This window comes from Enhydra lutris, unplaced genomic scaffold (assembly GCF_002288905.1).
Source record: "Enhydra lutris kenyoni isolate GAN:26980312 unplaced genomic scaffold, ASM228890v2 scaffoldscaffold34, whole genome shotgun sequence".
NCBI classification, from domain to species: domain Eukaryota; kingdom Metazoa; phylum Chordata; class Mammalia; order Carnivora; family Mustelidae; genus Enhydra; species Enhydra lutris.
In genome coordinates, this window is record NW_019154118.1 from 13,663,747 (window position 1) to 13,689,091 (window position 25,345).

Consider the following 25,345-nt stretch of genomic DNA (forward strand, 5'->3'; position numbering starts at 1 on the left):
GTGTTCCACTTGGCTCTAAGCATTCCACACACGGGCTATTTAAGGATGCCTGAAAGAAAGCAGACCATCAAGGTCCATTCTCCTGCCTGTCTCTCAACCATAGGATCTTGTGACTACAAATGCGATGTTTCTGGAATGAATTCAGACTTGGCTGGGGCTGGAGTCAAAGAAGGATGCCCCACACCCAAGGACCGCACATAAACTAACACAGTGCCAAGATGGCGACCTGCACTCCAGTTCTCCTGTGTTCCTCCCCAGGGTGCTTGCTGTTAACAGAATCTATCCTCTTTGGGCAGCTGCTCACCCACCTTTGGGTCTGCAGGGAGTCAGGAAACCCCTGACTCTAAATGCAAAACCCACTCTGCACCAGGCTTCTCTGACAGGAGAGGTCTTCTTGGTGGGCTAGAGATCCATGTCCATCCCCCTAGGAGAGACACAGCTAGAGACACGGCCAGGAAAGCCAGCTCCAGACTATGCCTCCTAAGTGGGGCATCAGGGATCAGGGAACAACGGTGACCCACGGTGCAGGGAATGGTGTCACTGCGGATGGCTGTTTTATCTGGGGCTGGGATATTCCGAGGAGGACTGGAGGCGCAGGGTGGCGAGCAGAGCATCCCACCCCCACTGCGGGGCCCCAGCGGCCCCTCACCATACGCAGGTAGTTCATGAGGCTGGTGCCGTGCTGCCAGATCTGGGCCGAGCCGCAGGACAGAGGCTTCACGCCAATCTCCTGGCTGCGGTTGAGCTCCTGCACGGCGGTGACCACGGCGTAGACAGCGTCAAACAGCAGGGCCGAGGACAGCTGGGAGGGGGCGGACGGCAGGCAGGAGGGCAGTGGCAGGGGGGCCCAGGGAGAAGGAGGGATGGGTGTGAAGGGGGTGGGGAAGGGAAGAGAGAGGAGGAAGAAAAGAAGGGAGGGGGACGAGAGAAAAGAGAAACAAAGAAGAAATAAGGGCACTAGTTTTTTGCTCAGGACCACTGCCTGGCTCTGGGACAGCTCCACTTCCCCAAAGCGTTCAGGTGTTTGCCCGAGGCAGGCAGGGGTGGCGAAGGCTTCTCTGGGATTGGACCACCCAGCTGTCCCTTGGAGCCCCAAGCGCTTTCAAGGATATCTTTTTCTGTCTTTGCTCCAAGGAGGTATCAAATCCCGTTGCTGTACGAAATCCCCAAGAAGGGGATGGGGCTACCTATCTCGGGAAGAGGAAAGAAACCTGGACACTACGTTCAGATCTGCCCATTGCACGATGCTCGGCCAAAGGTCACCTACTCCTAGAAGACCCCAGGATTTGGCATCTCCCTGGATATTCCTACTATCCGTCTACTGCTCTGTACTACTCAGTGTGATGGGTACTTACAAAGCACTTGTAAACGCAAAGCCCAAACTAAGCAAGACTCTATTCCTGCAAGAGGCTGCCGTGGATAGGAGAGGGTGTACGGGGGGACAGGACCCAAACAAGGGTAACGAGAAACTGAGTGAGCGGACACACAAAGGTCGGGGCGGGGCGGGGTGGGGCCCAAAGAGGAAGACCATGTTGCGTGATCAAGAAAACATTTCTTGGAGGACACAGCGTGGGAACTGAGCACTGAAGGATTTTGGTAGAGACATCATTGGATCTGGGAAGGGGAGCAGCTGGGGGAGAGGAAAAGGGCCTCCAGAGGTGGAACTGGACATGCAAAGGGGCGCAAAGTGTGGGACACACTTGGGGGGCGCATGGGAGGGGAAGAAGCAAGAAACCAGCAATGTAGGCAGGGATGATTCTGCAGACGGAGTCAGAGCCCGGGGTAGAAGCCTAGGTAGCTTGTTCAAATTTTCTTCTCCCTAGTCTAACTGCAAGCTCTTCAGGCAGGAACAGGTAGGGCCATCATCTCTATACCCCACCTAGCATCTAGCACCGGGACCCAGCATGTGGTAGGCCCCCCAAGACATATTTCTAGAACTGAATTAAGTTTTGAGTGAAATCCGCCCACGGAGACTCAGCCAAAGCCCTGCCCCATGTATTAACCCGATGTTTGCCGCTTTGCGTAGGGGCCAAAAACCAGAAGATGCCCGCCCTGGACAACAACACTCGGCTGTTCACATACAGTCCCCAACAAGAAAAACCCACGGAGTGTAAATGACAATAGGGACAAACTGTGCAGGAGCCCTGAAGGGGAGACCCTGTGGGGACAGTCACGTCGGGGTCTGTCACTTCTTAGAACCTCCTCCTCCCTGGCCAGGCCCTGGGAGTCTGACCCCTCCAAGGCTGGAGGCAGGGAGACCATCTGGTGACCTCTGGGATTTTTTTCAAGCTCTCAAGACAGAGTGTAAGCATCTTGAGACGGGAACGCAGGGGAAAGCTCGACACCGGGAGGACTACACCCAGAGTCTAGATCCCAGCCCTCACGCATGTGCTGAGCAATCCTGAGCACGCTGGAAGCCTGGAGAGAACAATGGCTCCCCGTAAAGGAGAGGCAGGCCCCTGGCTCGCGGGTCTGTAACGTGTTCTGGCAACTGTGTACCCCCTGGGTGCGGGCAGGTGTCAGCCCGGGAAGCAGGTGCTGGCTAGGGGGTGGGGGGAGGTGTGTGACTTCGGATCATCTTTCTAAAAGTCAGTCACATCTTTCTAAAAGTCAGTCACATCTTTCTAAAAGTCAGAACAGCCCAGAGAGCTTCCCTGCCCTGATCCGCATTCACTTGCATTGCGAAACTGCCTTCTTCCTCCTTCTTCCCCTCTCCATCCCTCTCTTGCTCCTTCTTTTCTTCCTTCCACCTGCTTCTTTTCCTTCTTCCCACATTTATTCAGCTCCTATGATGTGGCAGCACTGAGACCTCAACATCTCCCGTTCTCCTCCAAGACATCCACACGAGCAGGAGCCCCTGTGTCCCCTGTGCCTGGGCTGGGCCTCTCAGCTACCTCACCCCTCCTTTTCTGTCCCCTGGCCCTGAAGTGCCCTGTGGCCTAAAGACCAAGCAGGTAGGGGCACTAAACAGAGCGATCAGGACCAGTAGAAAGCTCTGCAGTCAGGCTGAGCCGTGCTGACCGGCCACCTCCCTCGAGTCCCTCCCGCCCATCACCTCCTGCTCTCTCCTCCCCACCGCCTTCCCCTCTGCAGCTCAGCTCCTTCTTCATTGATCCCAGGCTCACCTGCAAGGTGCTCGATGCTTCTCGGCGAGCCTACAACTGTCCTTGTCCTTTGCACATAATTCATTTTCCCCCGAGCACATGTGGCTCCTTTATTAATGGACCTCTCACATTTCCTTGCCAAAAGGACATATGGAAATGATCAATGCTACAGACTCTCCCTTTCCAGCTTAGACAAACATTGACCCGAGGAGGGGGGCGTTGGTTACCGCCACTGACATTGGCCCCCAGATCCTTCTGTTTCGCTATTTAAAGGATACAGTAAACTAATTTCTGTCCCACCTTCTCCTTTGTCTCGCCACTAATCTGTCCATTCAGAGAGTCTCAAAATCTCGGCCTATTAGACAGGAAAGGCTCCTAGACATCAAAGAGACCTACTCTCTTATTTTATCAGTGATGAAACCAAGGCTCAAAGAATTCACCTCCTGCCCAAAGTCACCAAGCAGGACAGAGGAAGGGCCAGGACTGGAGTCCCAGGACCCTTTCTCCAGTCTGGTTTCCTTCTGTCTATGACATTGTCCTTCCATCCCCTCGAGAAACCGGTGGTGAGTCATTACCCTCTCAGATTTATTCACATGCCCAGCCTCCCGGGACAACATGGGCAGTCTTCTCGATATGGTGACCTTCTCAACAGCAGACAGGAGCATGAGACTCGTGGGCCAGAGCTGGGAGTAGGGAAAGGTAGTGGGCAGGCCTCTCTCTTGTCCTGGGTTTGGCCATCACCCAATTTGCCCCTTGGTCCGACTGGTTGTCTGTCCTCACACTAGCCTCTCAGTAAAGAGCCACTTAGAAACGTCGTTAGAACAGGACAGGGCAGGACAGAGGGGGCAGTGGGAGGGGACCATCGATTGCCTACCCAGCACCCATTCTCCCCTTCTTCCACCCCAGCAGAGCTCCCATTGTGCTCGGGTCTCCTCCACTCTCCACGTGCTGCAGGGATGGCCAGTCTAGCCCCAGCTCTCAAGGGATCCTGAGTGGTCCAGGAATCCTTCCATCATCACCATCATTGATTCGGGAATGGGCCAGTGGCCCAATTCTGATCCACAGAGACACGAACTGAGACCAGCGGGGAGGGATCACTTCTCAGAACTCTCCAAGAGAGGGAGTCCTTCCTCCTCCTCTCTGCACTACCGTGTCAGGACATGGCGCCTGGGCCTACAGCAGCCAGCCTGGCTCTGGCCTGAGGTCAGGCTTGACAGAGGGGACAGAGAAACAGAAGAAAAGTGGGTTTCCAAAAACATCCGTCCAGAGTCTGCCTTCCCTCCCAACTTGCTGTGACACGAGGTCACATGTTTCCTTTTGGTGCATAAAGCAGTTTAATACAAGACTTCCCTTGTTGGAAGCGGAATGCACCTTAACCAGTACGAAGGCCCCAGGGACCACCTTCCTCCCAGGGCACGGTTGCCCTCAGAGAGGCCTGGGCCCCCTCACCCCCTCTAGAGGCCCTTCTTCTTAGGAGGCTGTGTGCTGGTCCCTGGCAGACCCCAGTCCCTGCAGACTGGCAGACGCTGCTCTCCGCGCCATTCCTCACACCCTCCCACCAGCCCCCAGGCTCCTTCCTGCCTCCTGCTTGCTGTTCCCACTCATCTGGGATGCAGTTCTCTTGGCTGATGTTCTCTTATTAGCAAATGATCCGGCTGCTGGGAGTGGGGCACGTGCCCGTCCACAGTGTTCTTTGGGCATCCTGTGCTCTGGGACCTTCGTGGTATCTGCCAGCGCTTTTAGGAACAGAAGCCCAGAGAGGGATGATGGGGGCAGGGGTGAGTGGAAGGGGGTCAGCCTCAAGTTTCCTGTCTCCTCTCCATCTGCATACTGACTTTGGAGAGGTGACACAGTGGCAGTCCCCAGTGAGCCCGGGGCTTCACGGGTCCTCTCTGCGGCTCAGCCTGGGCCCATCCGAGCAGAAACCTTCTAATCCCCGAACACCATCCCTCCCAGCTGATCTCCTCAGAGCCCTCCATACACAGCCCCTGTCTCGAAGACTCCTGGTGAGGCTCCCAGGCCTTCCGCCCGGATCCTCCAGCTGCCTCTCTGAGCCCCGCCGCCCCTCCCGCCCCAGATGCCCATCTCCTCCGCTCAGCCAGGTCCACCTCTGACCGGAGGGCCTGGGATCTCTGCCTCATCAACAGTTGGGCTCACTGCAGATCGCCATCCCACAGCAGCCTGCTGCTCTCCTCGCTTTCGCTCTCTGCTATTATTTACTAGTTTAGCTCTGGCAAGCACTCGGGATTGCACCTGGGAGAAGGCGGCTCTGGTACCAACACAGCGCTCCGTCCATGTCTCCAGTCTGGGTGGAGACTCCCCTCCGTTCCTGCTCCTTCCTGTCTCCCATCCCATCGCCCTTCCCTTCCCCACCTGCCCCTGTCTTTCCGTGGCTTCCATGCCCCATCTGTGCGCATGCCTCTCTCGTCTTGTCTCCGCTTCCCCTGTCCCTGATCTTCTAAACATTAAATCCCCCGAAAGGCTCAATCCTTGTTTAAAATCCTCTCCTCTTTTCTTGGCACCAAAATGTCACTTGGCAAGGGATTCTTGATTTCCCTTGTTTTTATATTATCATTTGGTTCTTCATTGTTATTTCCTTTTGAGCTGTTTGTAAATTGTTTAGGGGAACGAAAGACTGTATAAATTAAGATGAAATCAATCTGACGCAGGGAACAGTGGCTGAGTTTCCACCCCCTCCTCTGAAGAAAAAATAAGAATATCTTCCAAATACACACCTGTAAACCTCATCTCCCCCTCCCCGGGCAGCTCGCTCACCCAGACCACTGGGATCCCATTCTCTCGGATGCCCATTCGTCTCTGAACCTCTGTAGCTTAAACTCTGTCCCCCCAAATCAGACCAGGACAGGAGCCATTAAAATCTCATCCAATAGTCCGTACAATCTGGGTTTCATTCAATGAAATAAACACTTAATTACAAACATCTGTTTTAGCCTAAATTCTAATTACTTAACCTAGCCATCTGTAATTTTAACGATTTTCTACGAATTTTGTTCTTTGCAGTGTGATTAATGGGAACGGCATGTGAAATAGTGGGTATGTGTCTCCATCCACAGCTCCCCCACCTACAGCTCACACAGCGTCAGGCGGGAGGCAAGAGGAAACGTGCTGTCAGCCACCTGGAGATGCATCCCGGCCGGAGTGTGTGTGTGTCCCCCTGTGTGCTGAGCTCAGCTCGCTCGCTCTCTTTCTCGATGACTAACCCCTCAGCTCAGATGCTCCCTCTCTGTGTCCTCAGAGCAGCTGCCCTGCACACAAGGGGGACACACACAATTCAGGAGGAAGAGAAACGGGACAAGAGAGATGCCAAGGGTGCAGAAGGCAGATGGAGTGCAGGAGAGGAAGGGGAAGGGGAAGAGAAGGGAAGGAGGTGACTGGGGGAGGGGAAAAGGAGAAGGGAAGAGTCCAGAGAGAAGGCACGAGAAGGAAGAGACAGAGAGTGCAGAGGGGAACTGCGGGAGAGAAGAGGACCCTGGAGGCAGGAGAGAGCGGGTCCCCGTGGAGGAGCTGGCTGGCTGCAGCCTTTTTAGAAAGCTGGATGGGGGGGGCGCCTGGGTGGCTCAGTGGGTTAAAGCCTCTGCCTTCGGCTCGAGTCATGATCCCAGGGTCCTGGGATTGAGCCCCACATCCGGCTCTCTGCTCAGCAGGGAGCCTGCTTCTCCCTCTCTCTCTCTGCCTACTCATGATCTATGTCTGTCAAATAAATAAAAAAATCTTAAAAAAAAAAAAAAGAAAGAAAGCTGGATGGGGGGAAGAGACGGACCTGGGCTTTCCTGGAACTGATTATTTCTCGCCTTCCATCTCCCCAGCAAATAAAAGAGCTGGGCTGTTTGTGCTGGGAATTTCAACCCCCAAAGAGACAGGAAGAGGCTCTGCTTTTCAAAAGGCAGTTGCTAAGTGAGAAGCCTTGAGAAGGATTTGTTGCTGTTTGAAGCTGGGAGCTTTCTTTCCATATTCTTCCAGGTGAGGAGTTTCTATAACAGCTCCCCTTCCTCCTCAGAGGCCACGGAGATGGTGGCTGCAAGGCTCTTGGCACAGAGAGGCGGTCTTGGGCTCTAATCTCCTTCTTCTGTGCCTCAGTTTCTCCAATTACCAAACAAAGGGCGTGTGACCACTCTCATCTGCTATAGGATGTCATTAGTAGGAAAAGAAGAGGTCGAGGTGGGATAACTTTGTAGGAAGCGCTCCAGGGTTCCTTAGCTCTGCACACAGTTGAAACACATGGAATGAGCACCCCAGTCTCCTGAGCTAGAAAGAACACATGTCCCTATTTCGTCGGCAAGCAAACAGCAGGGCTTGGCCAAGAGAATGCTGACTGAGGTAGCACCACAATCCGGGACCCAGGATGGACTGTCCCCTCCTGGGGACCAGGGCTGGGTCTCGGGCTCACACTTCATCTCCTCACATCGCCCCGCTGAAGTAGGCTTATACTCTTGTTCTCCACCCCCAACGTGGAGGGAGCCTCCAGAGAACCCCTCATTCCCTGAAGGTCCCCCACATTCTTGGGGAGCACAGGACGCTGAGGATTTGGGAGGTCTGAGACTGAATGGGGAAGGACAAATATGAGGTCAGGAGGGCTGCTTCCATGTGACCCAACAGGCAGCCCCTGCTCCACCCTGGATGCCTTCACACCCTGCACGGTGTCCTGCACGCGCAGTGAGCAGCAATGTGGTCTTTGCTTCCCCCTCTTCCAGGAAGCCTTCCCTGACCATTCCAGGCAGAACTAAGGGGCTTCACTCGGCTTCCACAGGGCAAGATCCCACAAGGACCATTTTCCTAGAGGTGGAGGCAGATCTTACTTCACACATCACAAACCCCGAAAGGTAAAGGCTTTGGCTCTGCTTCACCGGGATGGATTACGGGCTGGGTCCCCATCCTTCATTCTACCCTGGACTCAGGTCTTTTCCTTCCGACTCCTTACTTTCCTTCTCTAAAAGAGCAGAGTCTGTTTCCTCATTCCCTGACTTTGAATGTGTCTGTGTGCCTTTCTTTGGCCAGCAACATGATGTGGCAGTCGCTGTGTGCCCATTCTGGGAAATTAGCACTAAAAGGCCTGGTGCGTTCCTACTTGCTTTGTCACAGTCCTGCCATCGCCCTGAGAAGATGCAAGGCTGGCCCAGCCCGGATTCACAGAGGGAAGGGCTCAGAGGTGCTGACCCCCAGCTGGGTTAGGGATCTGTAGCTAATCTTCCCTCACGCCCCAGACAAGCTGATCTGATGTACGGATCCGTGAGCTACACGAGGGCTGCACGTCACATGCTCATGCGATTTGGGGGTTGATTGTTACTCAGCATTTATACGGCAAAAACTACCAGATGCATCTCCTAATACCTCTCCCTGAGGCGGCCCTATAGCATGTTAAATAAGCTCATTTGGTGAATAACTGATTTGAAGATAGACTTATGTTCCACTTTATCTTCAGAAAAATCTCCTAAGATGGTCGAGCAGAATCAGCCCCAAATGACAAGAATTGGTAAAGAATTGGAGGCTCAGGGGAGCCTGGATGTGAGCACTAATGGAAAGGCTGAGCCCCTCTGAGAGCAACTAGAAATATGGCCCAGAGACTTTTTGATTTCACCAGGCCAGGTGCCGAATGTGGAGGAGTCTGGGCTGGAGAGCAGGCAGCAGGCTTTGTTTCCTTTCCTGGTACTACCCCGTGAGCCTTCCCAGGCTGCCAGCACTCATCAGAATTTGGGAGCCATGGCTACAAGACAGGCCAGGAGAGCAGGGTACAGGTCTGCCTCCGACTGGGAGGGACAAGCCTTGTCCTACCATACTTGAGCATGTCCTGGGCCATCCCAAACCCATCTACTGGTGGGGAGAAGCCCTTTCCTTCCGATGTCTCACCCCTGCCAAGTCCCTCCTGTGGATTCTCACCTCTTTCAGGTCTAAAATACCTTGTCGGAATGTGCTCCTTAAACCGTTCCTGAAACTCAGCTCTCAAGTGTCCTTCTACCCGGCTCCCTGCTCACAGCTCCCTGAGCTCTGCATGAGCTCTGACCCCTTAGTTACCCCTTCCTTCCTAGGACTGCCAGCAGCCTACGCAGTCCTCAAGGTACACAGCTTGCTGGAAGGGCCCTCCATCCGCGCGCCTGCCTTCAGGAAGCCTGTCGCTGGGTCACCGCCTTAGCCAACCACTAATTAGGTGTCTGTTTGTGCAGATACCCAGAAACACCCTTGCCCCTGGACATGTATCAAAGCCAGGTCTCGCTCCTATTTTAGGAGCCCTCCAGGGAAGGTCCCACGCCAGGAGGGTGTCCGGTTCCATTGTCACCTCTCAGGCCTACTTCTTTTCCAGTTCGTTCTGTCTCTAGCTCACTGTTCTGCCCTCCTCAATGATTCACTCATTCGTTTGACAAATACCCACTAACTACTCTCACTTTGCCAGGCCAGTGTGCAGTGGCACCACAAGTGAAGCTCCTAGAAGGGGGAAAACAGCATAGCGATTAAAACTTTGAACTGGTTCTGATGCTGGTTCCTCTGCTTACTAGCTGTGTGACCCTGCGCTATTCACTTAACCTTTCTGGGCCTCTGTTACATCATCTGCAAAGTGAAGATACTGATAGCAGACCTTGGAGAAGTTACGGGAGCATCACATGAGCTGTCTTATGAGGCTCTGGGAGGCTTAAATATAACACGGCTAGGACAGGACCTAGAAAGCCAGACAATCCTGGTCTCCTGAGATCTCGCCTTTTAACAGACGGACACAAGCCTGCATACTGGACCTGCCCCACAGAGTATGGACATCAAACCCAGCGCACTATGCCGGGGAAAACTCTGCTTCCATCGCACATAGAGCAGAGGAAGGAAGTCCAAAGAGGAAGAACATGGGTGAGGGCATAGGATAGCCTCTTTGGGGCGCCTGGGTGGCTCAGTGGGTTAAGCCTCTGCCTTCGGCTCAGGTCATGATCTCAGGGTCCTGGGATCGAGTCCCGCATCGGGCTCTCTGCTCAGCAGGGAGCCTGCTCCCCTCTCTCTGTCTCTCTGCCTGCCTCTCTGTCTACTTGTGATCTCTGTCAAATAAATAAATAAAAAATATTAAAAAAAAAAAAAAAAGGATAGCCTCTCTGCATGAGCTCCTGCTCAGGGCAGTGGTCCAGCAGGATGGAGAGAGCCGTGCACCAGAAGTGAGGACATCTCAGAATCTAGCATCACCCTGCAAAAGGCTTGACGTTCACCTTTGAGCAAGACCTCCACGTCCCCACCCCGAGCCCCATTCCCAGGCTGGGCTTCGGTTTCCTATCCTGAAAAATGAGGACCTGATGAGCTACAAGTACCTTCCAAGAGGAGGACTGTGGATCCTCAACTCAGACAGTTCTCAGCAACAGCACGAAGGGGAGTCTGGCCACAGGACATGCACGGACATCAGGATACCACTCAATGACAGATCCGTCCCTCTGCACAGGGCTCTCCCTGCGGGCCTCCAAGAAGCTTGCTGCTCACAGCTCACTCTTCCCCAAACTTCCCTTGTAACCACTTCCCAGTACTGGTACACACCTCTCTCTGAGCGGGGGCCCGGAGGGGGCTGGACCCCAGGAGGGTACGTGCAGGAGGAGGCAAACGGGCACAGGGAGGGCTCCGGTGGGTACTTACCGCAGGCCCCGTGAAGGGCACGTGGTCACAGTTCTCCTGCCATGACTGGTTGAGGCTCTGGGCAAACTCTTGGAAGAAAGCATGAGACTGGTTGAAGATGGAAAATCCCAGAATGTTGACCCGGTCATCCACAAGGCTGTCCATTCTCTGCAGTGAGAACTCCTGCAAGACCCGTGAGTCAGAGAAGGGGGTTAGCAAGGGCAGAGGCATGGGGATGGAGCACGTCCAGGGCTCTCCTTCTAGTCCCATGAATGTTTGCTGGCAGGCACTCTGCTAGGTACTCAGGATCCAGAGAGAAGCACGGGTGGCTCTTCTGAGAGCTCACAGTGTTGGGAGAAGAGAGGAGGAAAGAGAAATAAGTAGCATGATCTCTAAGAAAGGGGTATGTGTAACGTGCACGGCATGGAGAGAGGAAAAGTCCAATGAGCGTGGGGGGAGCAGGACTGTGTGCACAGATGGTGTGACCCTTTGAGCTGAGCCTTGAAGGAGGCAGAGGCATCCTCTGGGTGGCAAATGAGGATGGACAAAGGTGATTCCAGAAAGAAGTCCCCATGGTGGCCGTGATCGGAAGGCACGGAGGTGAGAAAGTGTGGCCCTCTCGGCCAACTGCCTGCCGGGTACTCGGACCGGACAGCACTGCTCCAAGTGTGGTCCCCAGAGCACCTGCCATTGGAACTCTCAGAGATAGCTTTAAAAAAAAAAAAAGAAAAATATTGGGGTGCCTGGGGTGGCTCAGTGGGTTAAGCCTCTGCCTTCGGCTCAGGTCATGATCTCAGGGTCCTGGGAACCTGCTTCCCCCTCTCTCTCTCTCTCTGCCTGCCTCTCTGCCTACTTGTGATCTCTCTCTGTGTGTCGAATAAATAAACAAAATCTTTTTTAAAAAAATGTGACAATTTCTGGGCCCCACCCAACACCCACTGAATCTGAATCAGCCAAGCTGAGGCCCGGGAGTCTGCCTTTTCAGCAGGTCCCAAGGTCACATGCACAGCAATGCTTGGGAGTCATCAGGTGAGCACGGGGGATATAGGGGGTGAGGGAACAGGGAGAGAGGAGGCTGGGGAGGTCAGCAGAGGCCAGAGCTTAGCGGCCTGGCCGGCAGGCTAGGGAACCCACACTTCATCCTATAGGGGCTGGGATCGGAGGGGACTGTCGTCAGGGGAGTGACAAAGCCAGGTTTGCTTTCGAAGAATCTCAGCCTGGAGGTCTGCCCATAGGGTTGTGCCTTCGCTTATTATTACATTTTCCCATTCATTTAACAGATACTCGAGTACTTATCCTGAGCCAGACCCAGGCACAAAAGATGTTCCAGGCACAAAAGATTCGAACGAGAGAGACTCATGTCCTGCTCTCAAGGAGGCTGTGGGTTCTTGGAGGAGGCAGACAGTAAGCACACACAAAAAACAGAATTTCAGCCATCTATGGGAGCGACAGTGGGGCAGGGGGAGCTGCTTTGAATGAGGGAGTCAGAGAGACCCCATCCAGGGTAGTGACATTTAAAAGCTCAAGGGCATTCTCCCAGGACCCACAGCTCTCTTCCAGGGCCCTGGCTGGCTGGAGCCAGCGGCTCTCCCAGCAAGCTAAAACCTGCAGGCACGAGTCCCATGGAGGCAGGTCAATGTCAAAGGGAGAAGAATTACCCTCCTCCGGCAGGGCTGAGCTCAAGGTGTGCGGGCCCTCCGAGGCTCTGTGTGAGGAAACCCGGCAAAGAAGGTGTGCATTTCCTGAGCTCACCAATCCTGCTCCTGGAAGAATGGCTTCCAGTGCAGCTCAGGTCATGTTCACGCCCTGAAGTCACACCCAACGCATGTTCATTCCGAGCACCTTGCCCATAGCTCTGTAGTTACAGAGCCCAGGACGAACCCAACAGCCACTCGGCCTATCGGGACAGATGGCAGGAGCCCCGGGCTTCCTTTCTTGCTGGGCCGAAGCACCGCTTACACTGCATTGCAGACTCCTTTTCTTAAGACATAGCCCGGCCGGGGCCCTGGCCTGTCCCTGCACCCTCACCTATGGTAGCCTCTGCCAAGGCCTGAGGCCGTGGGCCTGAGCTCCCGGCCCCGAGTCCAGCCTGATGAACCACAGCTTACAAACTAGAATGACAAAGGTTCTTTTGGAGCCTCCAACCCCTGACGGCGGCATGAAGCCGGTTAAAGATTAAGTATATTTTGGATCCTGCCGCATTCCCGTTAGGGGAACACAGACGTGCCAGAGAACGTATTGACTCATAAGCTGATATTATCTCTGGGCTCTCGAATAGGGCAGCTGCCCGTGCGCTGTGGGCTCCCAGCAGCACGAGGGGCAGATGGCTAATAAGAAAAGATGCATCTGGCAAGAGGGCCAGGGGGGAGGTGGTGGGGGCACAGAGCCAGGCTACTGTCAGGCAACCAAGAGGCCTCATCAGCGAGAAGGTGCCCCCTCTCCCTTGGCTTTCCTCATCACCTCTCCCCTCCACCCTCTCTCCGACACCTCCTGATGGAAGGAGGCCCATCTCAAGGGAGCCCTGATGTCTCACTCCCCATGGCACACTCCCCATGGCAGTAGGTGCATATAGTGAGTAAGGGCTTTGGCGTTCAGATCTAGGTTCCACACCATACTGGATGCCCTTAGGGAAGGACCTCTCTGGGCCTCAGTTCCTCATTTTGAAAATGGGAACCATCCTGAGAGCAACCAAACAGGCTGTTTCAAGGAACATGGGAAATGCACGCAAAAGGCTTTATATTGTATTTTGCACATGGAAGTAAGTGTTCAACGTAGGACAGTGACCGATATACGACCTTGAGCTCTCGGGCACCTTCCGGCCCTCAGTGTTAGTTCTACTTACTTAGGAAACATGAGTTAGGAAGGTGTTTCCTTCAATTCTGTGCTCTGGGCAGAGGAAGACTGAATGAGTTAATTACAGGCACTTAGAGACGACCCTTCTAGAAGTCAGCCCGTCTGTCTTCTTGCTTTTAATTCCTACCTTCTTATCCCTCAATTATATCTTTTTTCAAAGGCCTCCTTAAGATAAAAAGATCCAGGAGCTTCCTTCATAATTCATTCTATTTATAATGACTCATGGGAGAGCTTACAAAAGGACAAAAAAGGGGGTGGTGTGTTCTCTTATCATAATTTCCCGGGACACTCTAGACTCTACTCCCTGAGGGCCCTCTCAGGTAGGAAGTGCCTCTTTATGTCTAAACTTGGACTCTTCTGCTGCTGCTGAAGGCTGAACTCTAAATGAATAATGGGAAACCCCTGACCACTGCCAGTTTCTATACAATGAACACCTTCTAAGCCAGTGTTTGCCCAAATGTGTTCCTGGGGACACTAGCTTTTCCAGGATGTTAAGAGAAATTTCACAGAAACAAGGTTCCCACTCAAGGTGAGAAGACACTGCATATTATTTATATCTGTCTTTTTAAGATTCATCACACACACTAGCAACATGAAAAGCTTAAAGAAATCCTGCAGGAAAGCAGCTTGTTCAAATTTTGTTCAACCCAGAACCTTCCAAATGTATTATCATGGAACACTTCTTTCTCCCCAAACCTACGAGGGTCTCACCGTAGTGTTCTACAAAATGTACTTTGGGAAATGCTCCTCTTTTCTGAGGGAGAGGTGTGGGAGAACTGTGTGTGTGCAAGTGGGAAGGGTGAGAGAAAGAGAGGGAGAGAGAGCCCGGCGTGGGGCTGGGGCTCATGACGCTGAGATCACGACCTGAGTGGAAATCAAGCGTCAGCCACTTAACTGACTGAGCCACCCAGGAGCCCTGGGAAATGCTACTCTAAACACATTCAAGAAAATAACGGATTATACACCCCAAATCAAGTGGCGGAAACATTTTGCTGAGAGAGATATTTCATAAAATTAACAATTTCAGGATTGGAGGGGATTAAGAGCCATCTGGTTCCTGCTGCCCACCACAAGCTGTAGGAATGCACACCTGGCTCACTTGGTTCCCTGTGCCCCCTCCCCACCGACCACACAACCCGGCTGGCTGCAACCTTACTTGAAATGAGAGAAAGGGCTGGAAGTCCTGGGGTTAAACAGGTTCTTACTGGGGAAGGGGGGGGCTTCATTCTCTTCTTATAAATGGTTCAGGAAGGGAAATCCTGAGGGTCCTCGCTCCCAATGGGACTGGATTCCATTGCTGTGACACCAGGGGAACCAGGGTGAAGAACAGAGCCAGGGGCCACCTGGTAAAGAGGAGCGGCAGAACAGAGCAAGCGCGAATCTACAGTGACCCCAAATCTGCATGAATTTGTGACATCCCCTGCACTGCCATTACCTTCTCGTGGCCTCTCTCCCTCCAAAGGCCCATATGTTTACAGAGAACAACATCAGGCTTGTCATTGAACCCCACGCTGCCCCCAGCAGAGTGCCTGACGCCCGCAAGCCGTCTGCTAAATGCTGGTTGAGGACTGTTGTTTGAAGACGTTTCTCACTGACCGAGGACCCCGGGGTCCTCAGGGTGCCTAACTCTTACCTAGTCTCCTAGTCTGCAGTCTTCGTCCCACAGAAGGTGTACGAACATGAGTAAAATTTGCGCCGCGCCCTGATTATCCTCTGGAGGTTGCATTGTTGTATCTTGAAAAACAAACTCCTGATAGCTTGTTTTCTTATCTTTTGACTTTCATATTAGAACATTTTTAAATGTGTATGCATGCACGCATATATGAGAGAGAGTGTGTGTGTGTGCATGTGTGTGTGTGAATTTTTGAGTGTGCAAAGATTTGCAGGGAACTACATAACTGCTGTCAAAGGTCATGTCGCAGCCACAAACGGATACAGGGGTTACCCTTGAATGAGGGTAACCCCTGAATTCATGGTTACCCTTGAATGAGGGCCATTTTGAACAGGCCTGGAAGGAAAGCCTTGTGGCTAAGGGTTTGAGAGCGACATGGAGAGGTCATTGGGAATGGTACAACCCAGGTGAGCGCCCCTCACTTTCTCCAGCAGGGGGGACATTTCCAGTGTCCTGGTCCACCAACAGGCATCCACTCACCAGCCACCTGCAGGGACTTCCTGGCTCTCCACCCACAGAGCCAGGGGCAAGGGCAGGCTGTGAGTCAGGGGACAAGGTCAGTTGACTAGAGCTAAAAGCACAAGAACTTTGAATGATCCAGATTCAGTTTCTGTGCTCGACTTTAAGAAGAAAAGCAAGAAGGTAAAACATGGGCTCCTGGATACAACCTATCCCCTACCCCTACATCACCTGGGCCTGGGCCTGGGAGAAATGGGAAGTAGCAGAGGTGACAATCTCTGATGTTCTGTCTCCCTGGCAGCCCGGGAGCCCCTTCTCCCTTGTATTCCTAACCCAGGAAGCGTATTGCTATTCCCCCAGCGACATAAGCTGGAAACTGCAAATCCTCCTCATCTTTTAACTCCACTTCCAGTCAGTGGGCAATTTTGTCAAATCTGTCTCTCAAATGTTCCCTGAATCTCTTGAGTCTGTCCCTCCTTTTCCAACCCCATCAGGTCCGGCCTTCATCATTTCTCCTTTGCAACAGCCTGTTATCTGAGAGCACACCTCTGATCTCAGGAGACAGGGCTACGCCACTGCCCAACTCCCAGGTGCAGTTGACATCAACAGCAGTGAGAGTGGCGGCCCCTGGAGTTGCGCAATGTGGCGGTCTCAGCAGGACACATCAGGATGTAGTAAAAAGAACTAAGATGATCCTGGGTTTCAATCCTGACTTGGCCACAAACTGGTTGGGAGATGCTGGGCAGGTCAGTAACCCCTCTGAATTTCAGCCTGTTCACCTGTAAAATGCAGGAAAAGTACATCTGCCTTGCCGGGGTAATCCACGGAAAGTGGCTCGTGCATCCTAGGCATTCACGACATCTGAGTCCTGTTCTCCCCAAACGCAGTCCACCCTCCATGCTGCCCCCTTTCTCTTTCTTTCTCCCAGTTCCTATGCCATGGCTGGATCCTGAAAAAGGGAAATATTTGGCCTGGGGGCTTCTCCTCCCTCTCACTCTCTAAGAAGCTTTTTTTAGCTACTCGTCAAATGAGAAAAGTTTTGCTAAACAAGTCACCATAAGGTGTTAATTGCTTGGTGTGGCTATTTGTGTCAAGACAGAAGGCTTGAAGTTCCAGATCTTCCAACCATAAATAATTATAACAAAGCAATACTTAGAATAATAATAATAATTGCTACAACGCAGTGACCACCGGCTGTGTGCCTGGCAAAGCCGAGAACCTTCTGAGCCGGGTTTCCATTCCTCCTGACGACAGCCCTATGACACAGGAGTGATCATTGCCCTATGACATAGGAGCGATCATTGCCGTTGTGAGGTTGAAGGAACCAAGACCCAGAACAGTGAAGCTGCTCTCCCTAGGGCACACGGCTGTGAACAAAGGGGACTGGATTCAAAGCCAGGCCCAGCTGACGTCAAAGCCAGCGCTCCGTGTTTTCATCCCACCCACTCACCGTGGCGTGGCCTCCATGTGGGAGCACCAACCACCAGAGGCCCTCCGAGTTCACTGTGAGAGGCTATAAAAACAGCTGGAAAATTGAGTTACAATTGATTTCTGGACGTACAGCTCAACTTAAAGACTGATGAGAAGATTCGAGGCTACAAAATGAACACCTGTAGCCTGAACATACCAAACATCCGCTAAATATCTCCATGAGAAGGATTTTAATTACAAAGGGGTCTGGGGCTTGGGGCGGGGCCCCAGACGGAGCCACTGAGTGAGGATCTTGAGGACCCGGGAGAGGGAGGTTTGCCCCACCCCGTTCAGCGTGAAGAGCCTAGAGAAGGGATAGGAGCAAACACCGGGGGGACGCAGGTGGGGAGGGGGCCTGGAAATCAAGGTGGCGGAACTGAAGGTGCGTGTGGTTAAGGTGCAGAGGGAAGAAGGTGATGATGCTGCTTCATGACCTTGACCATCTGGTGTGAGTCCTTCAGGAGCCTCAGTCATCCTTAAAACCCCTCTATGGTCACCATCATTTGAGGCATGGATACCTCCCTGTCATCTCACTCACTGGGCAGTCTCGCTCATTGCTGTGTCCTTAGTGCTAGAGAAAGTCGGTGACACCAAAAGCTGGCTCGCTGGTTTAATGAAATGATTAGGAGAATAATTGTTCTGGACAGAACAGGTATCAATGCAGAGCTAGACCATTCTAAAGCATATACTGTCTCTGGGTATCTGGTCCTGGATTTTCCTCACTATAAACCCATGTTCCAAAACCAGTCTTGGTTTTTACATTTTTTAATCGCTTCATTTTTTTATCTCTTTTAATTAGACAAGTTTTCTCGGTACGAAGTGGGGGAAATGACACTCCGCAGTATTGATGTGAGGCTTAAAAGAGTTAATACACAGGAAAAGCCCTCCATAGATTCAAGGGTTGATATGAATTCCTTGAGTTATTAGTATTAGTAGAAGGAACAGGGACAATCGCTCGAGGCAGGCATCTTGCGTGCCCTTCGAGGCATTGTTAACAGGCGGTGAGGAGACCGCGGAGGCCACCAGACATGCCACGAAGATGAGCCTCTCCAGTCCTGCGTGAAACCCTCAGCGGCCCAAGAATCTAAGAGCTCCCTTCTCGCCAGGCCACGGGCAACCCCTAAACGGTGCCATCCTGATACCTGATGACCTCTGAAATCTCCCCGAATGGGGCCACCAGGACCCAATCAGGCCGTGACTGTCTTTACAGACCCTTTCCCTCCAGAACTGGTTTCTATTCTTAACAATGATGTTTCAAACACACCCTTGCTTTTTGGCTGCTTTCAACGAAGAATCTGCCCTTGGTCCCTTCACCTCCGTGCCCAGCCCTGGCCTCTCGCTGCCTGAGAGGGGAGACCAGTAGCTTACGTCACGCAAATCACAAGCCATTCATTAAACATCAATTTCTTACTGAGTTAATAACATTTACTACTTCTGTGGACATGGTTCCGCATAGCTTACGAGACACTTCCACGTATCACTTCTGGTCCTCACGAGCACACTCAGACCGGACAGGACATTCATATCCCCATTTGGGGGAAGAAGGAACCAAGGTGCCTGGATGTTAACCGTCTTGCCCAGAAGACAGGTGGGATTAAGATCTGGGTACTGGCATATAAGATCAGTGCTGATTATCCCATGTCTCCCAAGTGTGTACTCAGAACTAGGTCACCAGGAGACATGGTATGAACTCAAATGCATGCGCCCTTCACTGAGGTTGTTAATGACTGACGACTTCTAATATTCTCACCCCAGGAGTACTGAGAACACCAGAGGATTCCAATTTCTTAAGCCATTATTATGAAGCTGGATTGATGGAAGATATCCTTAAGATGATGTCACTCCCAAACTTGAACTCCTTATCTCCCACCCCCAATCTGACCCCCCTCCCTTGATGGCTTATCTGTGAATGTGACCCTTATCCACCCATCATTTGGTCCAGAATTAATAACTCCTTCTCTGTTTCTCCCATTCTATCACGTTCCCCATCTCATTCTTTCCTGGGTGCGTATATTCATGGTCGTTGGAGAATATTTTACATCGTCAATGATCTCTTGAGTCTTTCCCCTTCCCTCCATCCCCTTCCCCTCTGCCTCAATTCAGATCTTCACCAGCTTTGTCTTGGACTAACAACTAACTGGTTTCCCTTCCTCCAGTCTGGCATTTCTCCAAGCTCCTTCTTGGTGCTATTGCTGGAGGGATCATTCTAAACTATGCATTTGATCATGAGTCGCTTTCCATTTCCCAGTGCTTTTTACAGCAAACAGGACAAAAACGAACTCCTTAGTTTGACACACGTCTTTTCATGCTATGATTCCTGTCTACCTCTCTGCCATTCTTCACTTTGACCTCTTCCATCACCCAAAGCAGGCAGAACTGGCCATTGCCTCCACTGGGCCACCACTATACCTCGTGGCTATCCCTATCATCACTCAGAGCCTTTTATCACATGAGTTTGTTCAAAGCTACTTCCCCAGGACTGGGTGCTCTGGACACAAATGCACTCACATTACCAGCTTTTACACTGGTGCACAACATAGAGAAAGAAGTCAACACTGTTGGGATGCCTCTGCGGCTTAATTGGATGAGCATCCGACTCTTGATTTTGGCTCAGGTCACGATCTCAGGGTCATGGGATCGAGTCCTGCAGCAGGCTCCTCACTGAGTAGGGGTTCTACTTGGGATTCTCTCTCTTTCCTTTTCCTCTGCCCCCCCCCATTTCTCTCTTTAAAATAAATAAATAAAATCTTTTTTTAAAAAGTCAACACTATTTACTGATTAAATTTAAGCAGGGAGCACCTGTCAGGCTGTCACTCATCTTACCCCATGGACAGCCCAGACGTCACTGACTTCACAAGGCTCTCCTTTAGGGCTATAGCCATTCATCTTTCCCAGGGAACCTAAGGCATGGCAGAAGTCATGGGACAGAAGTCAGGCCCCAGACCTGTGTCTCACAAGTACTCTCAGCCTTTCTCAGGGAAGCCCTGGAGCCACCAGGAGTCGAGTCTGCTGGGTACCCTTTCACACACGCCCCCCGGCACCCCCCACCCTGGGTTCCTGTCTGTCTATTAAATCTGCATCAAAGCCTCTGGTCTCTGCAGGCTGGGCAACTGCTCTTTGTGGAATAGGTCTTTGAAGAAAGCAGCAGCTGGGAGGCTAATTCATACCTGTCAGTGAATTCCATTTAATGGGAGATTTGGTCCTAAACCTCTCAGCCCCCAAATCTCCTGGATTCTTCTCCCCGCATGCTTCCTATTCATTTATCCCCGTGACCTAAACACGCATACCCCTTCCTCCCAGGGACTCTGTCCCTTCTCTGCTTTTCTTTCCCAACGTGAATCCCCAGACAGGACTTCAAACACAGACCATATTCTGTCTTGTTCATTGATCTGTTTCCCCGTACCTTACTTGATGCCTGGGCTTAGCAAATGCCCAATACACATTCATTAAATGAATTAATGTTCACCTGTAAACACCCATCAGGGTGGGACCACCTTTCCAAAGCCTTCGGGTCATTTGCTCCCATGAAGAAGAAGGCAGAGGCTGGTGGGGGGTCGGGGGAGAAGCCTCCCACTTGTACCCCAGCAGCTGAGATCGTCTTCATTTTGTCTGTCGAAGACTGGTCTGTGCCTCTGAGGCTCAATAAGTGGTTATTAACTGGGAAGGGGAGGCGCCTGGGTGGCTCAGGGGGTTAAAGCCTCTGCCTTCAGCTCAGGTCATGATCTCAGGGTCCTGGGATCAAGCCTCACATCCGGCTCTCTGCTCAGTGGGAAGCCTGCTTCCTCCTTTCTCTCTACCTGCCTCTCTGCCTGCTTGTGATCTCCCTCTGTCAAGTAAATAAATAAAATAAAATAAAATAAAATAAAACAACTGGGAAGATGAAACCTCCGTGGGTCGACCTCACACGAGAAACTGTGGACACGGTGCTCTCCCCATGGGCTGGGAGGACGACTGCTTCTCTGCTGGCCTGCCTCCCTTATCAGGAGTTGCGTCCCCCTGCACTCTGGATCCATTGATCAGACCTCCTGGTCACACATCAGGTGTGGAACCTCAGGCCTGTAGAGACTCCAGGCACCCCCATCCCCCTCTCCCCAGGGCTCTAAGGAGGTTTTGAGGAAGATGAGCGGTGCTCTCAAACAGCAGCCCCGGCCTCCTGACTCTGCCCGTCAGCAGCTCTGCCCCAGGACCAAGCGATGGGATCCAACAAGGGACACTCCAGATCAGACAGGACATAGGTGATTCAGGCAGGACTGGGACTTGGGCCACTGGGCTCACAGATACATCTTCCCACAGGGGAGGGCAATGGACCTAACAGGAGAGTTTCAGATCTTGGCCCTTTTCACCTCATTCATTCCAGAAAAACTTGAGCATCGCCTGACACATTGTATCAGGCACGAGACACACGACCGACCTCATCCCTCTCTTCCGGGCGTGTATACTTAGCAGCAAGCGGGCAGCGAGTCCCGGACAGTGGATCAGGATGAGCACTTGAGGTGCCGGGAAAGGTGGTCCCTTTCCTCAGAATTTCCGTTGATCCTCCTAAGCGGAGAGCTGGTTGCAACACGAGGACTGGAGGATGAGCAAGAGGCGGCCAGATGGCGAGGTGGGAGGAGGAGCTTCCCAGACAGAGACGACAGCCGGCACAGGGCCCCAGGAGCGAGGGTGTGTGGCACATTCAGGGAACTGCGAGTCTCACAGTCTGGCTGGGGTGAGCCGTGGGCGGTGGGGACTGGGGCAGGGTGGAGGGGAGTGCCGACGAGGCTGCTCTGGACTTTATCCTGAGGGTCATGGGGAGCTATGGGAGGGTTGTCAGCACGAGGGAGAGAGCATCAGGCATGGTTTCAGGAGGATCTTCATACTCAGGCAAGGTAACAATCCCGCTTTGCCACCGACAGGAGAGGCATCCACCGTGTGGGTCGTTGCTGGAGGCCTTGGCCGGATGGGCAGGTGTCCGGCTTACTGCTGGGCTGTGAACAGGAGGTGTCGGGACCACAAAGACAGGGCTGGGGAGAAGCCTCGGATGGGGATTAATTGAGCTATTGATAACTTTGACACTGAGTAGAGTCTGACGCTGGGGACAGAGAAGCTGGATTGCTTCATAATAATAGCACTTGCTACTCCTAATGGTGCTTGTAATACAATAGCACTTATAATGTAATAATAATAATACGATTTGCCATAATGTCTTTTATTCTCAGACTCCCTATGCTTTCCAAACATTCATTAAATCCCGAACGCTCTTCTCAGCAGGGCCCAAGCTCCTCAGCGCCAGGCATCTCTGTGATAGCTGCTGCAGTGCCAAGTGGCCTCAGGTTCCCCCCTGGACTCTGGCTCTCAGGCTTTTCTCAGGGGCTGGGGGTGCTCTCCGCCCGGAGCCCTGCAGTGGGCCAGCAGAGAGAATCCGGCTGTATCAGCTCCCAGGGGACGTGCCACTTCCTGCCCCAAAACTCTCTGGTCTCTTCTTCCTGGTTCCCTGGCTAGATCCCTCCTTGTCCATCCTTTCTGCAGGTTGATGGGGGAGCGGATGGCGAAAGAAATGAATGGACTTACAAGTTTGGCATAGGTAGGCAGGATTCTAAGGTGAGCTCCCAAAACCCACCCCACCTCGACATGCGCGCGCGCGCACGCACACGCACACACACACACACACACACACACACACACAATTACCAGGACTGGGGCTATAGCAGGATCTACTTCTATGATTAGATCATGAGGTCCCAATTATCCAGGTGCCTCTCACCTAAGGACATGAGCTCTTTTAGAAAACACAGTTTTCTCCAGCTGGCTGCGGAAGAGGAAAATCATGGAGATTCAAAGTATGAGAAGGCCTGGTGCAGAGGGAGGTTCTCCGCGAGTGAGAGGAGCTGGGGATGTCATGGAGGTGGTCCCAGGCAAGGACCGGAAAGTGGCCCCGAATGCTGTGAGCAGTTCCCAGCTAACAGCCAGGAAGAAAACAGAGATTTCAGTCCTAGAATCACAAGGACATGAATCCTGCCAACACGAAGGAGCCTAGAAAAGGCCCCTGAACTCTGGATGAGAAGATAGACGGCCGATTTCAGCCAGAGCAGAGAGCCCAGCCATGCCATGCAGGACATCTGACTTATGAACTGTGAGCTAATAACTGGCATTATTTTAAGTTGCTAACTCTGTGGTCACTTGTCGTACAGCAACAGAAAGTTAATACAGCACAGAAAAAGCCACAAATATCCATTCGATAAGGACAAGGTATGGGCTGGGAGGTCAAGGGCAAATTCTCAGCTGCACAAGTTCAGCATGTGTTGGCTGAATGACCTTAGTCAAGGTTCTCAAGCTTCTCTGGGCCTCGCTTTCCTGCTTTGCGGAATGGACCGCCTCTCCGGTGGTGATGTTTTGGGGCCTCGAGTTCCTGAACGTAATAGTTTCGAATGGCGTCTGGCACGTTGGTGACTGCTGCGACAATCCCAGCTGTGGAAATGGGTCGATTTTTATGCTCAGACTCTCGGCCGGAGATGATGGGGGATGACTGGATCAATGGACAGAAGGGGAGGTCAAGGCTTCTCTCACTGAATTAATGGAACTTCTGAATCTTTAACAAATTTGTGACTGACGGCAAGGCAGGTCTTCCCTTCCTCCAGAGCTCTATTACACGGAAGTCCTGGGCAGTCGGAGGGGAACGTTTCTGTTATGTTTCCAGAGATACTGAATCAGAGTAGTCCCCAGAGCCTAGTTCTTATTTCAATTGATTTATTTCATATACGCGGTCTGGTGCACCCAGTCAGTGACGCACACGGGTGTGGATGAGAGACTGTGTGTGCTGTGTGAGGGTGTGTGTGTTGGGGCAGATTCAGGGAACAAGTGAGTTTCAATTTCTTTACATGGATGATACACGAATATCTCAACCTTAGTTCTGAGAGCCCCGTGGGAGCCACGTTCACGGTCATGCTGTTTGTCAAACATCAGCAAAGGGGTTGTCTGATAATTGCCTCCTCCGAAGTGAAGCCGTTTTTTAAACTCCGAGAGGGTCTCAAAACCCCCTGTTGAACGCTTCTTCGGTTTCCATTGATTTTCCTGGCAGTACTCACTCTGTTCTCATATCCCCTGCCCCGCGCGGGAAGGATTCAAGTGTACTTGGAAGCTCCTGCCTCAGCTTTGGAAACCAGAGCCCACTGCGAAGCCCAGGTGCCGGGCTCCTCCCCCCAGCCCAAGTTCTGGGATAAAGGCCTAATTGGGTCATTTCCATTTTCAACGATCCTGCCTCCCTGCCACTGGCGCCTGGTTCTTCCAGGATAACTGACAATAATGCCTCACTTCCCCCACCGCTCCACCCCCAGATCTACGGACTCATCAGCCCCAGCGGAGAATAATCCTTGCTCTGGGTAAAGAGCGGATAAAGGAACACATGCAGAATATCTCCAAGCAGGTAGTTCTTGGAGAAGCCTCCAGTGGCCGCTTGGGATGATTCTTTTTTTGTCACCTGGCTTGCCAAGGAGGGGGGTCCTTGCCCAGCATGACTTGGTGAGTAATCACACATCTGCCAGCCCAGACTGGCAGTGGCTTGATTCAAATGCCTCTTGGTCTATAGCCCTGTACTGGGTACTATCCAGAGGACGGAGAGAGAACTTCCAGAAACTCTTGTGAAAGGGAAAGTGAAAGACCCACCTGGCTCACAAGTCAGGTATGCTGCCCCACCTCAGGGACCTGGACTGTAGGGGGCACTGGAGGACATGGAAAAGCCACGGAGAGGAAAGTCCCCTCCTCCACGTGGAAAATGCTGGCCTGGAGAAGTCCCTAGGCCAGTCATCAAATATTCGTCCAGTCCACAGAGTCAGTAACACTTCAGGGTTGAGAGGTCTTTGGAGACCCTCTAGGTCATTGCCAGGGGAGAAAGGACTTGTTGAGAGTTACACGCATGGTCAGTCAGCGGGACAGCCGAGACAAGACCCTAGGCCTGTCAATGCCATCCGAGGCTAAGAAGCTCAGCGGCTCTGCAGGGGTCTTGTGACCTGCACCTTGCTTTGCTGGCTCTGGCTCCATCCCTCTCCATCCCCCCGCCCCCCCTGCTCCAGCCCCAGCCCCGCTCCTGTGCTCTAGCTCTGACCCACCCTGTACCCTGCCCCCATGTCCCTCCCCCATTCTCATCTCTAACCATCCTTCAATAAATGATTAAAGGAGACCATGTCTGTGAACCTTTCTCATGCTCCCACAGAGGCCCTAA

General features: G+C 52.5%; 1 protein-coding gene across 1 annotated transcript in view; it reads right to left on the reverse strand.

Moving 5' to 3' along the window:
* The window catches only part of LOC111153824 (glutamate ionotropic receptor kainate type subunit 4), a 288,341-nt gene that overhangs the window by 100,453 nt on the left and 162,543 nt on the right, over nt 1-25,345 (reverse strand). The window contains exons 7-8 of the mRNA XM_022513080.1: nt 10,716-10,877; nt 650-802 (exon numbers count right to left, since the gene is read on the reverse strand). Coding sequence (XP_022368788.1) covers nt 650-802; nt 10,716-10,877 — 315 coding nt within the window. The remainder of the gene's footprint in view (nt 1-649; nt 803-10,715; nt 10,878-25,345) is intronic.